At 34.6% G+C, this 15,605-nt stretch overlaps 1 protein-coding gene across 3 annotated transcripts in view; it reads right to left on the minus strand.

Moving 5' to 3' along the window:
• Positions 1–15,605, minus strand: part of BOLL (boule homolog, RNA binding protein) — a 51,176-nt gene that overhangs the window by 9,994 nt on the left and 25,577 nt on the right. For 2 of the 3 annotated variants that reach the window (XM_032354304.1, XM_032354305.1), the window contains exon 10: positions 14,459–14,557. In XM_032354304.1, the coding sequence (XP_032210195.1) occupies positions 14,459–14,557 (99 nt within the window). Of the gene's footprint in view, positions 1–14,425; positions 14,558–15,605 lie in introns of those variants that run through there. The other variant, XM_032354306.1, reaches the window with a different exon arrangement.

Genomic DNA, 15,605 nt, shown 5'->3' on the forward strand with positions numbered 1-15,605 from the left:
GTGTGTGTGTGTGTGTGTAGTGATATATATATATATGTATCACACAAACATATATAATATATATAGTATATATTATATATATTATCATTATTATCAGACTGGTGAATAGAGCCACACACTTGATTCTGGGTGTATTTTGGTCTGTTAGAATAAACTGCTTCCCAAAATTTTAAAGAAAAACTTATATACATACAAAAATAATGATAAATGTGGTGAAGGGATGGAATATGAATGTAAAGATGAAAACTGAAAAATATTCTAAGAAGAAATTGATAAGAAGTTGGTTGAAAAAAGAAAAAGAAAAGAGGAAAGAATGTGATTAGGCTGGAGACTAGAACAAACCTATGCACTAGATTTAGGGTATATTTTGATCTATTAGAAGAAACTGTATCCCAAAATTTTTAAGAAAGGAAAACCTATATGTATATGAAAAATAAGGTTAAATAAAATGAAGGAATAGAATATGACTGTAACAATGAAAATTTTAAAAGATTTAAAAAAGGCATTGATAAAATATTAACTTTAAATAAGTAAGAGAAAAATTAAAAAAATAGAATAAGAAAAAGAAAATTTAAAAGTTTAACTTGGAAAGACTAAAGAATCATGGGAAAAATGCCATGAATTCTATGTTTTGTATTCCCGTAGCTCTGAAGTTTTGCAGTTCTCATTGATGGGTGAACTTCGTCTTAGCTGGATGTTCTTGGTGACCTCCTGGGGGGCGGGGCTGTTGCAATAATTCTCAAATGTCTTTGCCGGAGGCGGAACTGCACCACCCCTGCCAGGGGCCAGGCTAAGCAATCTGCTCAGGTTCGCTCGGTAGCTTTTGTTCCCTGAACGCTTTCCGTAGAGCTTTGGAGGATGGGAATGAATATGGCAGCCTTCTAATCTCTGGCCCTGTAGGAGCCAAGAGCTCAGGGTCCCTCTCTTCAGTTCACCCTCAGAGAAAAGCAGTCAATCCCTCCCATCTCCCTGGTCTCCAGTCGCATTCTGTGCCACGCAGCCTATGACCAAGTATTTCTATCTCTGGTGCATAGCCCCGGTTGGAGTGTCCAAACCCTGCTGATTCCTGCAATGCATTCCCACACTGCTCCTCCCAGAGGAAGAAGGAGGGGGTGTCCCTGGATCTGCCACTTGGGAGGTCCCTGCTCAAAGAGCAGTGGTCCAACTGTGCCTTGGATCATGGTTTAAGGTAACTCTGAGCTGAGAGCTCACTCCTTGGCTCTGTCTCTGCAGCCAGCTTCCCTGCTCTGATACCTGGGTAGCTTTGCACTCAGGCACCCTGGCTCTTTCTGTGACCTCGCAGGTCCTGAGACTCCACTGTCCCCACGAGGGGTCCACCCCTGCTTAGCCTCTGGAGCATTGTCCTGCAGAGGAACAGACTTCTAAAAGTTCCTATTTTGTGCTTCACTGCTCTACCGCTTGTCAGGAGCTGTCCCCTCCCCCCGTGGTCTATCTTCCTGTGTATCACCTTGGATTCACCTCTCTGCATGCCCTACTTTCCAGAAAGTGATTGATTTTCTGCTCCTAGAATTGCTGCACTTCTCTTTGATCTCCTGTTGAATTTGTAGGTGTTCAGAATGGTTTGTTAACTCACTGAACTCCTGGACCTAATGATATTTAGGTCTCCTTCTCCTCCACCATCCTGCTTCTCCTGTGGTATCTCATTTTAATTTGCAATTCCCTATGATGTTAAATATCTTTTCATATGCTTACTTGCCATTTGTACATCTTCTTTGCTGAGTTGTCTATTAAGGACTTAGCCCTGTTTTTAATCAGTTTGTTCATTTTCTTATTGTTTAGCTTTAAGACTTCTGTGTATATTTTGGATAACATTTCTTTATCAGATATGTTTTTGTTTTCTTTCAATCTACGGCTTGTCATTTCATTCTCTTGACACTGTCTTTCACAGAGCTGAAGTTTTTAATTTTAATGAAGCTCAACTTATCAAATATTTCTCTCATGAATCATGACTTAAATGCTGTATCTAAAAAGTCATTGCCAAACTCACGGTTATTTAGATTTTCTCCTGTGTTATCTTCTAGGAGTTTCACAGTTTTATGTTTTACATTTAGATCTGTGAATTAATTTTTGTGAGAAGTGTAACATCTGTGTCTAGATTCACTTTTTTAAAAAAGATTTTTAAATTTATTTATGACAAAGAGAGATAGCAAGAGAGGAAACACATGCACAGGGGAGCTGGAGAGGGAGAAGCAGGCTCCCTGCTGAGTAGGGGAGCCCAATATGGGGCTTGATCCTGGGACACTGGGATCATGACCTGAGCTAAAGGCAAATGCTTAACAACTGAACCACACAGGCGCCCCTTGATTCACTTTTTTGTATGTGGATATCTGGTTGTTCCAGTATCATTTGTTGAAAAGATTATCTTTTCTCCATTGTGTTTTATTTGCTCCTCTATCTAAGATTATTTGAAATATATATGGGCTGTTCTGGGCTCTCTGTTCTGTTAACATTGATTGTCTGTTCTTTTACTAATACCACATTGTCTTGATTGCTATAGCTTTATCGTGTCTTGAAGTTGAGTAGTGTCAGTCTGCCGGCTTTTTTCTCTTCATTAAATATTGTGTTGGCTATTCTGGGTCTTCTTTCCATATAAACTTAAAAATCAGTTTGCCAATATCTATAAAATACTTACTGAGATTTTGAATGGGATTGCATTGAACCTGTAGATAAAGTTGGGAAGAACTGATATCTTGACAATATGGTGTCTTCCTATCCATGCACATGGAATATCTCTCCATTTATTTAGTTCTTCTTTGATTTCTTTCATCAGAGTATTTAATTTTTCTCATCTAGATCTTGTACATATTTTGTTAGATTTACACTTAGTATTTCATTTTTATATTCACTGCTGGTGAGCACAGAAACAACTGACTTTTGCATATTAAGCCTGTATCCTGCAGCCTTGTTATAACTGCTTGTTACTTCCAGGAATTTTTTGGTCAGTTCTTCTGGATTTTCTGTATAGATGATCATGTCATCTGCAAACAAAGGCAGTTTTATTTATTCCTTCCTAATATGTATATTTTTATTTCCTTCTTGTCTTTCCTCATTTGCTAGGACTTCCAGTACAATGTTGAAATGGAGAAGTGAAGTGAAGACATCTGTGCCTTGTTCTCCTTGTTACCCCATTAATACTTTCACTATATAGTACAGAAGTACCTTTGAGTCCACATATGAAAAATTTTTTAATGTAACATTATATTACAAGTAACAGTTAAAGTGAGAAAAAAATTATGGGCTCAGGGCATGGACAGAGCTGAATATAATCTTGAGGGTGAAATCTTACTAATTATACTTACAGCACTTCAAATATTTTTCATATGTAATGTTCAATATAAATGCTTGATAAATTGATAAATTGATAAATTTGATAAATTGAACTACTGAGAATGAGTTGTTACTTGAGACTTGTTATATGGTAGCATCCATATAACATGTCTATGCAAGGGGTAATTTATGTGATTTATTAATTAACTTATGACCAATAATTTGTTTAGATTCTGTCATATTCGACAGTATACAGTAATATGAGTCAGAAACAGTAATACATGATTTTAACCCATAAAGTTTTTTATTTTGGGTGCAATTTCAATTTAATCCTCTAATTAAATCTTTGTCAGATTAGAAGGATAAGCAAACTGATTTGATTTTGACTCCCTTCTTTTTAAAGAAACTTTCTTTTATTTTTTATTATTTTTTTTAAAGAATTTATTTATTTGACAGAGAAAGATCACAAGTAGTCAGAAAGGCAGGCAGAGAGAGAGAGAGAGGAGGAAGCAGGCTCTCTGCCGAGCAGAGAGCCCGATGTGGGACTCGACCCCAGGACCCTGAGATCATGACCTGAGCCAAAGGCAGTGGCTTAACCCACTGAGCCACCCAGGCACCCTTAAAGAAACTTTCTTGAAGAGTATTCAGGAAAGGATAAAAATTACAAAAGTCAAGATAGAAAGTGAAAATAAAGAAGATGAGGTAACCTCCAAGTAGTACAAGCAGTATGAATTGATGTAAATTGGTATATATGAAAAAGAGAAAATTGGCAATATAAAACAAAACATATCCTATAAATATTTTTCAAGTAAAAGTTGTTTTGGCCAATTTTTAAAGTTGAGAGAGGAGGTTTTTAAATAAACCTTGATTAAAATTTCCTGAATGACATAAATATCTCTTCCTTAAAGGTTTACAAGAGGAAGTAGGAGGTTTTCATCCTTGCAATGAAAAGCTAACAGGGTTTAGATTAAGAACTTTTCACTGCAGAAAGCATGAAGGAAGGTAAGGTGTTTTGCAATGCATGAATGCTTTAAAATCTGTCACTAATGTATTTATTCTGAAGTTTTAAGATAAGCAACAGATACACGCTCTGAAACAACACTGTTTCATGAAAGGTCTAAAGTCTGAAGTATTCAAGAAAGAATGGCTAAGTGAATACATAAGAAATTTCAGTATATTTTAACTGATTTAGTTGTGTGGAGAAAACTCAAATTGATAGCATCTTAAGTCTGAATAATGGAAAAGTAAGCAAACATAACTGCTTTAGTAATACATATAGAAGACATTTCTAAGTAGACCACTAATGTATAGCATGGTGACTACAATTAATAATACTGTATTGCATATTTGAAAGTTGCTCAGAGAGTAGATCTTAAAAGTTCTTATCATAAGAAAAAAATTGTAAGTATGTGAGCTTTTGGGTGTTAACTAGACTTACTGTGATGATCATTTCATAATATATACATGAATATGTTGTACACCTATAACTAATATGTTATATGTCAATTATAGTTCATTGATATTTCTCTCACATGTTACTTATTGTGTTGTTTTCAGATGCTTTGTGGTTTTCACCTAGAGAAAATTTTCTCTTGAGGTATTATTAGCTAAGATGGTTGGTAATATTTAGTTGGCTGGAAAAAAAAAATAAGAGGACTGGAGAGTGGTCCTAGTTCATGCTGTGGTTGAGGAGGAGTGGGGATTGTCATGACCAGAACATAGAACACTTAGGTCTCATCATCTAGGTTATAACAACTCTTTGTTGCTATTTCAGTAGGCAACCTTGTCTACTAGGGGTCATTCTCTCAATACTTCTGCCTTGCACCTGCTCTCCTTTCATGCATGTAACTCATTATAATTACTGAAAATAGCCTGTATAGTTAATTGAATTTATATTTACTTTGTGACTAAAATATTATCAGCTTATGTGATTGTTAGAAAAGAGGTAGCTTCTCTTTGCAAGGAACAAAATTTATATGTATTATTCATATATAGTGTTTTTAGGGCTTACTTATTTGAATCTGTGTTGTGATATCAAAGTGTCTTATCACAGCTGTGTTTCTTTCTGTTGGTATTTCTAGAAGTTTTTACTTTGTATTTTATGTTTTTACTTTTACTAAAAAGCCTCTATACTCAAGATGGGGCTTGAATTCATGACCCGGAGATCAAGAGTTGCACACTCTGCCAAATGAGCCAGCCAGGTGCCCCTACTTTTTACTTTTGATGTTACATTATTAAACTGACCTTTTTCATTTAATTAAATTAATTAATTTTTAAGGAGATTTTAAAATTTATTTTTAGAGAGAAAGAGTGAATGATTGAGAGCTGGGAGAGGGGATGGAGGGAGAGGAAAAAAAGAGAATCTTGAGCAGACTCCCCCCTGAGTGTAGAGCCTGACATGGGGCTCAAGCTACCCTGAGATCGTGACGTGAGCTGAAATCAAGAGTCAGACATTCAACGGACTGAGATGCCCAGGTGCCCCCTCTATTTTATTTTTTAAAGTTTTATCTAAGTAATCTCTACACCCCATGTGGGGCTTGAACCCACGACTCTGAGATCAAGAGAGGCACGCTCCTCTGACTGAGCCAGCAGGAGCCCCTATTTTATATTTTTGATGTCACATTATTAGACTTAATTCATATTAGATTTGACTTTTTATCATAATAAACTGGACTTCTCTGTCTTGTTTACAATGCTTTTTACTTTGAAATTTACTTTTTTTGGGGGGGTTATTTCCTATTTCTTTATTTTTAAAGATTTTTTAAAAATTTATTTTTAATTTAATTTCAGCATAACAGTATTCATTATTTTTTCACCACACCCAGTGCCCCATGCAATCCATGCCCTCTATAATACCAACCACCTGGTACCCCAACCTCCCACCCCCCCGCCAATTCAAACCCTTCAGATTGTTTTTTAGAAATTTACTTTCTTATTAATGTCATCCTGGGTTTTTTCCCCAATGTTCACATTTGCCTGATATATCTTGGCTGTTAACAATCTGATGTTCATTGCACTTTTGAAGTTAATTTTTAAATTTTTATTAAAAGTAATTATATACCTAGTTTTAAAAATCAAAAAGTGTTTAAAGGGTAAGGAAAAAAAGGTTTAACAGACTCTTCCTCCCTTGCCTCTCCATTCCTATTTCACCTTTTTCAGAGGTGGCCACATTCATTTACTTCAGTTGTTTCTTCTAACATTTATTTCTATATTTCTGTCTCTATTAAAGGAACAATTGCATTATCTAATGACTTCTTACTTCTTTATGGTAGATAAAGATTTTAACTCTTTTATATCTCTTTTATTTCCTTGTCCATCTTCTTTACATCATAAGTTTTGCTTAAGTTTGTTTTTTAATTATTATGCTTAAATGCTATTCACTAATGAGTCATCTGGTATATTATAATTATGTTCTCTCTTTTTTTAAAAAGATTTTATTTATTTATTGGACAGACAGAGATCACAAGTAGGCAGAGAGGCAGGCAGAGAGAGAGGGGGAAGCAGGCTCCCGAGAGCCCAATGCGGAGCTCCATCCCAGCACCCTGGGATCATGACCTGAGCGGAAGGCAGAGGCTTTAACCCACTGAGCCACCCAGGCACCCTAGGCACCCCTATGTTTTCTTTTTTGAACAGCTTTTTGCTTTTTATTAATTGCTTCATTTTCTCCACTCATTTAGTTTTCTTCAAACCTCTGGCTAAGTCTCTCTATATTCCTTCCACAGTTCTTTAAGATACCTAATACAAGTTTCTACACAAATAAAAATTACTTCTCCTGCAGAGAACAATCCTGAGTCTTGCTCCAATTCAAGGCTGACTGCTTTTTAAATCAGCTAAGCAGCCATCATCCCAAGACTTCTTTTTGTTATCATCCTCAGAATTCTCATAGCCTTTGCCCCTGTTTTAGATGCCTGTTTGTTTGTTTTTTTTAACCCCATATCTTTTCTTAGTTTATTCTGTTGTTTGGTGAAATATGTTTAGCAGCATCCTGAGTAAAGGATGCATGTGGGACAAAGTTTTTTGAGACTCTACTGTATGAAAATGTATTTTTGTCATTTTTACTTGTCTATTATAGAATCCTAGATTAAAGTTTTCATTAAATATTTTTAAAGCTTTGCTCCATTGTTTTCTAGCTTCCAGTGTTGCTGATTCTTTGTATGTGATCTCTTTTCTTGCCGTAGGTTTTTTTTCTTTTTTTTTAATCCCTGCCATTCTGAAATTTCACAATAATGTGTCTTACTGTGAGTCTTTTTCAGTAATTATGCCAAGTAATTGGTAGGCCCTTTTAATCTAATGACCCTTGTCCTTAACTTCCTAGGGAATTTTATTGTGTTAACCTTTTGCTAACTTCCTCCAAACTATTTCTTTTTCTGGAATTAATATTTTACTTTTTGGATCTTCTAATCTTTTAAAAAATTTTTTGGATTAATGTCCTAATTTTATTTTTTTCTCTATTATTATTCATCTATGTCTCTTTTTGTTCTATTTTCTCAAAAGCTTTTGCCTATAATGTTTAATCCTTTTACATTTAATTTATTTCAGCTATCGCATTAATGGAAAAACTAGTACAATTTAAGTAAGGTATATAGTTTAATTAAGAGGATCGTATTAATGTTCATTCCCTGTACCAGTGCCCTCTAGTCAAAGAATAGTAGGGTGAAGGATATACAGAAACTCAATTATTTCTACAACTTTTCTGTTAATCTGAAAACAGTTCAAAATACAAAGTTAAAAAAAGTTAAAAGGACCAATATGTTTGAGAAAAAATGAAGTGTTTGCCAGGATGTCTGTCTATGCATGACCACTTCTCATTAATTTTCTCTCGAAGAGAATATTAATTATAGTATCTTTGATATTTTCTTCTGTCCCCTGCATTATATGCTTCTTTCTGCTTGTTATGGTCTCTCATTCTGGAGGCCCTCTTCTAATGTGATTGCATGTCCTTATTTAAGAAGGATGCTCTAAAATCCCAACGTGAAGTCCTTCGTGCATAGATAGGTTTGTCAATGAACTTTACTGTTAGGGATTTCAGAAGACCAGCTAAGTTTTTCTCTTGGTAGAAAGCATGCTTAGGTTGGAATCCTGGATCTCCCACTTACTAGCTCTGCTACTTAGGCAATTTACCTTTCATGCTTAAAGTGGTCAAGTTTAATATTACCAGCAATCAGATATACTGGCATCTTGTATCCTTTGACATGATACACTGAAAAGGGCACATCACTTCTGTGATATTCTTATCCCAAATGCACAACATTTTTTTTTTAAGATTTTATTTGTTTAAAGTAATCTTTACACCCCAAGTGGGGCTTGAACTCCCAACCCGGAGATCAAGAGCTGCATGTGTTACCGACTGAGCCAGCTAGGAACCTCCGTATAACTTCTATTTAATCAAGAGAAGATACCAAACTCATATTGATGAATAATCAACAAAATAACTGACTAGTTATTTTTTACTGACTCTTTAAATAACTGACTCTTTAAAAGTGTCAAAGTCATAAAAGACAAGGAAACATACTGTAAATTCCACAGATAGGAGGAGAGTAAGGAGAGATCACAAATTAATATAACATGAGGTCTTGGGTTAGATCTTGGAACAGAAAAAGAACATTTGTGGGAAAAACTGGTCTGTAGTTTAGTTAATAGTACTGTACAAATGCTAATTGTTGTTTCTCCTAATTGTTCTATGGTTATATTAGTTGTTAAAATTAGGAGAAGGTGGGCTAGGGGATACATAAGCTCTGTATTATTTTTTGAAACTTTAAGTCTAAAGTTATTTAAAAATATATGGTTAAAAAAATAAAGGGACCAGAATGTTTGAAGGAGGGTAATGGATATTTATCAGAACTTTATACATGGATTTCCTCTCATTAATTTTGCTTGAAGGATGGTGAATCCCTTTTGATTTGTAAATTCAAAACAAACCAAGGGTGTTTTTGTTTTGTTATTAAAATTTCTGCTTGTTCTTTTTATTCAATTTTTTTTCTGTATTCCTTTTGAGAGTTACTCTTTTTTTGGTTGGACTTGTCTCTATTCTCTCTAGTGTAGCATTTTATTTTTCATCATCATTTAATCTTTCACGTTATCTTCTGTATTTTGGGAGAATTTTTAAAAATTCTTTCTATATCAAGGATTTGTTTTTATGTAGTAACTACTGGTCCTTTACAGAAAAGAAAAATTTAATTTTTTCCATCATATCAATAGTTTCATACAGTGTTTTCTTACTGGCCAGCAACCATTTCATCCTTCCTGTTTTTCAGTCTGTAATTACTGGAAACATGGGATATGTTTTTACAAGTTTATTTAATTTCTTCTTATATATATGTTCTTAATACATATATCCATATTTATGCTGTTTATCCTTACCTTCAGTGTAATGCCACATGCAAAAATATTTTGATGGGGGGCGCCTGGGTGGCTCAGTGGGTTAAGCCTCCGCCTTCGGCTCAGGTCATCATCTCAGGGTCCTGGATCAAGCTCCACATAGGGCTCTCTGCTCAGAGGGGAGCCTGCTTCCTGCCTCTCCACCTACTTGTGACTCTATCTCTCTCTCCGTGTCAAATAAATAAATAAAATCTTAAAAATATATTTTCATGGGACCTATACAGTGTATACTTTACTGTTTAGCCTATTCCTAAATGAAGATCTGTCCATGACAATTCTAAAAGATTCGTTAATTCCTGATTCCTCTTACTATCCCCATCCTCTGTTTTATGTTTATAGTTTAAGAAAGAGGCTTGATACACACAGAACCTATGCAATTTCTACTCTCTAGCTCAATGAGCCTTTTTGCTCCTACTGCCAAGTTCTCTGTTGAATAAAATAATTTATTCCATAGAATCTGAGACTATCTATAGTTTGACATGTACAATGAATGAAAATTTTTATCCTCCTGTATGCCCAGAACTGCAAGGCACAGATTTTTCCTGTCTCTGTCCTCTAGAATGCAGTTCTTTACATTTGTTGTCCTCTACTCTGAGGACTTGCTGAATGTGTGGAAATTTTAGTCTCTAAACTGCTTTATAAGAAGTGTTAATGATACTGAAATGAGGAAATGGTTAGGAAGAAGATAGTAGTGGAATGTTTCTGTAAAGTAAAGTGTCTTTGATTTTTAGTTTAAGTGGACACAATGGGTCTCTGAGCTAGAAACAGGACAGGCCAAATCCTTTTCTAATTTACTTCTGAATCACAGTGTCCTTCTAAAGGGTAAGATGTAATAGGTAAATAGCTGGGCTTTTCATTCAAGTCCAATTGGTGCTTTAATTAGAAGAAATTCTTTATAGCCTGGAAAGTAGTTAAATATTATTCTGAATATAAAATATTTTCATGAAAGCTATTCTATATTGGAGTTAAAAATGAACATTTAATGTTTTCATTTTTATTTATATTATTTTTTATTTAAACTCAATTAACACACAATGTATTATTGGTTTCAGAGGTCGAGATCAGTGACCCAATAGTCTTATATAATGCGCAGTGCTCATGATATCATGTACCCTCCTTGACATCCATCACCCAGTAACTCCATCCCCCAGCCCACTTCCCCTCCAGCAGCCCTCAGTTTATTTTCTGTGATTAAGAATCTTTTATGGTTTGTCTCCCTCTCTAATTGCATCTTGTTTTACATTTTCCCTCTCTTCCCCATGATCCTCTGTTTTGTTTCTTAAATTTCACATATGAGTGAGATCACGTGATAATTGTCTTTCTCTGATTGACTTATTTCACTTAGCATAATACCCTTTAGTTCCATACATGTTGTTGCAAATGGTAAGAGTTCATAAAATGAACATTTAACTTAAAGGCTAACTTCAAATTATAATTTCCCCAGTCTCCAGTATCTCAGTTAATTCTCATAAGAATGAATTTATTAGATACTTGTATTAATGCAAAAATGGAAAAACACTGTAAAACAGAAATAGTTAAGAATTTTCTACTTCTACCCTTCTTACCTAGGGATTTGATACTGATCTTAAAAGCGTAATAGTTCAAATGCCCAGATACACAGAGATTTTCCTTTTGTTCCTTCCTGTAGTCTAACTCAATGGGCTAATTTTATGATTCTGTGATTTTGCTTTCTTGACTTCAAAACCTAGTTCTAGTTAAGATGGGACTCTGCTGAATTAAAAAAAAATGATAATCTAATTAATTCCATATTCATGTAGTAGTTTCTACATTGGTCAGCTTTACAATATATGTAGTTGATCTGACAGAATATAGTAGTGTGTACCTTACAGTCAATGAATAGTTTCTGGCAGTCTCTTACAGTAGTTAGACTTGTGCTCTGAGCTCTGAATCAAGTCTCTATTTTATTGATTAGATTTGATGCTTCACGATAGTTTTGGAATCAGAAATTACTTACTCTGGAACATATACAGTTAATACCCTTAAATTATAATCATTAGAGTTTAAAAAATGACACATACTTATAAAAACAACAGGCTCGGATTATCCTAAGGAGTATGTCCACCTTTCTGTTTTAACTCACCAAGGTATTTGGTATCAGGGAAAATCTGCATAGTAAGAACAAAGGCTAATGTTTCAAATATCAGTATTTTAATATTAGTCTACTTTAATGTTTTAGAGAAAAGATCATCTCCTAATGATATAATAGTTATGTATTAAGACTTCTATGTTATAATACAAATGTACTATAAACAAAAGTAGATAATTTTCCACACAGCGAAACTTGGTATATTAAAGCATTTCCCCAGGGTTATATAGTTTTAGAAAACTATAGACGTGATTTTAGAGTTTCAGTCCCTGAGTGGGGTAGCATTTCCTGTTGAGGGCCTTCAAATCACCTAAAAAAGTTATTGAGTATAAAATACATAGGACAGGGTGCCTGGCTGTCTCAGTGGTTTAAGCCTCTGCCTTTGGCTCAGGTCATGATTTCAGGGTCCTGGGATTGAGCCCCACATGGGGCTCTCTGCTTAGCATGGAGCCTGCTCCCTCCCACCCCGCACCTCTCCCCCAAGCCTGCCTCTCTGCTTACTTATGATCTCTGTCAAATAAATAAAAATATCTTAAAAAAATACATAGGACATTGATCTTAAAACAAAAATAAAAACAAAAACAGGGAATATAAAACTCTATACAATAGCCCTGTGTTCCAGTTTTGACTTTGAAAGTTTATTAAAATTTTTTTCTCATCTCTAACAAAAGAGGACTTGTTTTTCCCCCTAGCCTCTCAACATTACATCTCTAAATTAAAAATAAAATGTTAAAATTTCACTCATGTTGAGCCATACATTTTTTTCTTATTTCAAAACCACTAAATAGGGATACATTTACAATTGATGGCAATTTTTTTTCTTTTATAGTGATAAATAATGGTGTGTCTTATAATCCATGATTTTGCAGATTCAGTGAAATCTCACGATTGTGAAAGATATGATGGGCTTCAGAGTAAGCTAGTTAAGTATAGTTCATAGTTCTTCAACTCTTCCCTATTTCTTAAATCTTAACTTGGGTAGGACTAAAATATTCCCTAGGATATATCCCATGTGATAACCAGAATTATTATAATGCTTAACGAGACAGATTAAATTCCAAATTGGAAAAAGTCAGTAATTTTGTTCCCTTTTGGTCTGTGCATGGTAGAGTAAAGATCTGTATCAGGACAGAAGGGGTTGAAGTCCCTTTTAGCGGCCTTTCTCTAGACATCTAGAGGCAGTTTATTGGTTCCAGTTGTAAGCTTATATGTACAAAGATATCTATTTATGTCTCTGTTATAATTTATAGTCAACATATGTGTACTTTCTATATGACTAAATTAAAGAGTAAGATAGCAGTTTCTCAGTATAATTTCTGTCATTTGCTACTCATAGATTTAAGAAAATATAGAAAAGTGTTTACTTTTAAACTAGAGGAATTAAACTTTAAATTAAGAATGGGTAGCATTAATGTTATTTGAAAATTTCTCCTATCCAAGTACCACTCAGTACCACTCCATCCTCTACTGGAATTATTCAAGCAGTACAACTTCAATCATTTGTGCTTATATATATGATCTATATAATCAGCAACTGGAAAAACTAGTACTTATTTAATATGGCAAAACTCTTTCAACTATCTTTAGAGAAGTATATTTGGAGAAAATGTTAACATCAGAGGAAGTCCGTTTTAGAAGATTTTGATACTATAATAGTTCTCTATAGATAAAGTTTAGGAACACTTGAGGCTGTGACACTAGGTCAAATTATAGTTTTATTTCATTACTGGTAGTAATAGCAGTGAAGGAATGCGGTGAGTGGTAACAGGATGAAGGGATATGGGGGGGGCTCCTTAAAGTAGACTATCTTGGTACTGAGTTCCAACACATAAATAAATATGCGTGTGAAATAGTTAATCTCTATCATTTTATTGTAGAGTATGCCTACTTTCTTTACCAAAGTATACCGTAAACAAGATTCATATTACCATCGCAATAGTTAATCAATCTGTGGTTCTTACAGATATAGTCCGTTTCCTCCAAGTAATGATGAAGAGTTTCACTAAGAAACTAGGTCATAAGGGAGTAAGCAGAATTCCCTGCTACACAGCCAAGAGTTGAAATATATTGAATATATACATGGATCTAACTGGATTCCCACTCTTTGGCCTGCATCTGATTTAGGATGCATAAGCACAATTCCCAAACTGAAAGAGTAGATTGTCAACTCGATTTCATCTTCCCATAAAAACTATATGCCATTAACCAAACCAAAATCTGAGTATGTGAACTATCGAGGCAAATTCAATGAGCTAAAATGTTGATTTCAGAGTACCAGGGACTGGTAGGGAGAAAAGAATGGTAAGTTATTGCTTGATGGGTACAGATTTTCTTTTTGTGCTAATGCATAAGTGTGGAAACAGTAGTAATGGTTGTACAGCACATGGATGTAATTAATACCACTTAGGTAAACACTTAGAAATGGCAAATTATAAGTTATATATATTTTATTACAGTAAATAAAACATTTTGACCATGTGTGATTTATAAGTTACGTAAAACTAACTGTAAAAATTACAGTTAATTTAGAATTGTACGCTCTTCACATGAAAGAGTTCACTAATTCTGTTCTTCTGATCACAAATGTGATATAAATATCCAAAATTATTTCTTTTTAGAAAATAAATTTGAAAAGCCTGAAATAGGACTGACAAAATAATAAAAAAATCAGAACAAACTTCTTACTTTAATTGGTTCAGGCTGCATCACAGGTGCAGGCATAGCAATGGCACTTGGAGCATAAACCTGGTGATATGTTGCTTGAACACCATGATCAGAATAAGGCTGTTACAAAAAAAAGAAAAAAACATGTGTTACCTTTTATTTATTAGTTCAAAGTTTTTATTCATTGTTGCAATGTACTAGGCATTTTGCTACACAATGGAGGAACACAAATGAAAAACACATTCTATCTTTAATTAATTTATAGATTGACCAGGGACAGTTGAATCGTCAAAATTACTCTAAGTCCAATGAAACATATATAGAAGAAAAGAAAAGAACTACTTGATTTAGCTTAAGAAAACTGGGGAGGCAGTCAGAAAAAGCTTTCTTGTGGAATTGATGCTTGGATTTGAAAAATTAAGGGAAAGAAGGTGGGAATAGTATATGCAAAGACAACTAAGAACACACCTCAGGAGGTGTCTGGGAGGCTCAGTGGGTTAAGTGCGCAACTCCTGATTTCAGTTCAGGTCGTGATCTCAAGATTGTGAGACTGAGCCCCATGTCAGGCTCTGAGCTCAGCACAGAATTTGCTGGTCTTTCTCCTTCTGCTCTTTCCCTTGCTCTCTCTCTCTCAAATAAGTAAGTAAAATCTTAACAACAACAATACACCCTCCCATCAAAAGGTATGCAGAAAGAAAAAGCAAATTATGTTCAGGGGGGAAAATAAGGCTGGCTTCAAACTTCTTTCTGGCTATACTCAACACCAGAAAAGAGTAGAATAGATGTTCTATAAAAAAATAGTACTGTTAAGAGTTGAATTTGGTTGAAGTTTTAACCTTGAGTATATCACAATGTGACCTGATTTGTAGACAGGGAATTTGTAGAGTTAATCAAGTTAAATATGGTCATTAGGGTAGAAGCTAATCTAGTATGATAACTACTATCCTTACAAAATTGAGAAATTTGGACACAGAGATAGAAAAATAAAGTGAAGACACAGGGAGAAGATGGCCATCTATAAGCTAAGAAGAGAGGTCCGAAACAAATGCTTCCTTCATGGCCCTCAGATGGAATCAAACCTGCCAATATCTTCAACTTCTGGTCTCTAGAACTGTGAGACAATAAATAATTGTCTGTTGTTTAAGCCACCTAGTTTGTGGCACTTTGT

The sequence above is a fragment of the Mustela erminea genome, chromosome 8 (genome assembly GCF_009829155.1).
Source record: "Mustela erminea isolate mMusErm1 chromosome 8, mMusErm1.Pri, whole genome shotgun sequence".
Classification (NCBI taxonomy): Eukaryota; Metazoa; Chordata; class Mammalia; order Carnivora; family Mustelidae; genus Mustela; species Mustela erminea.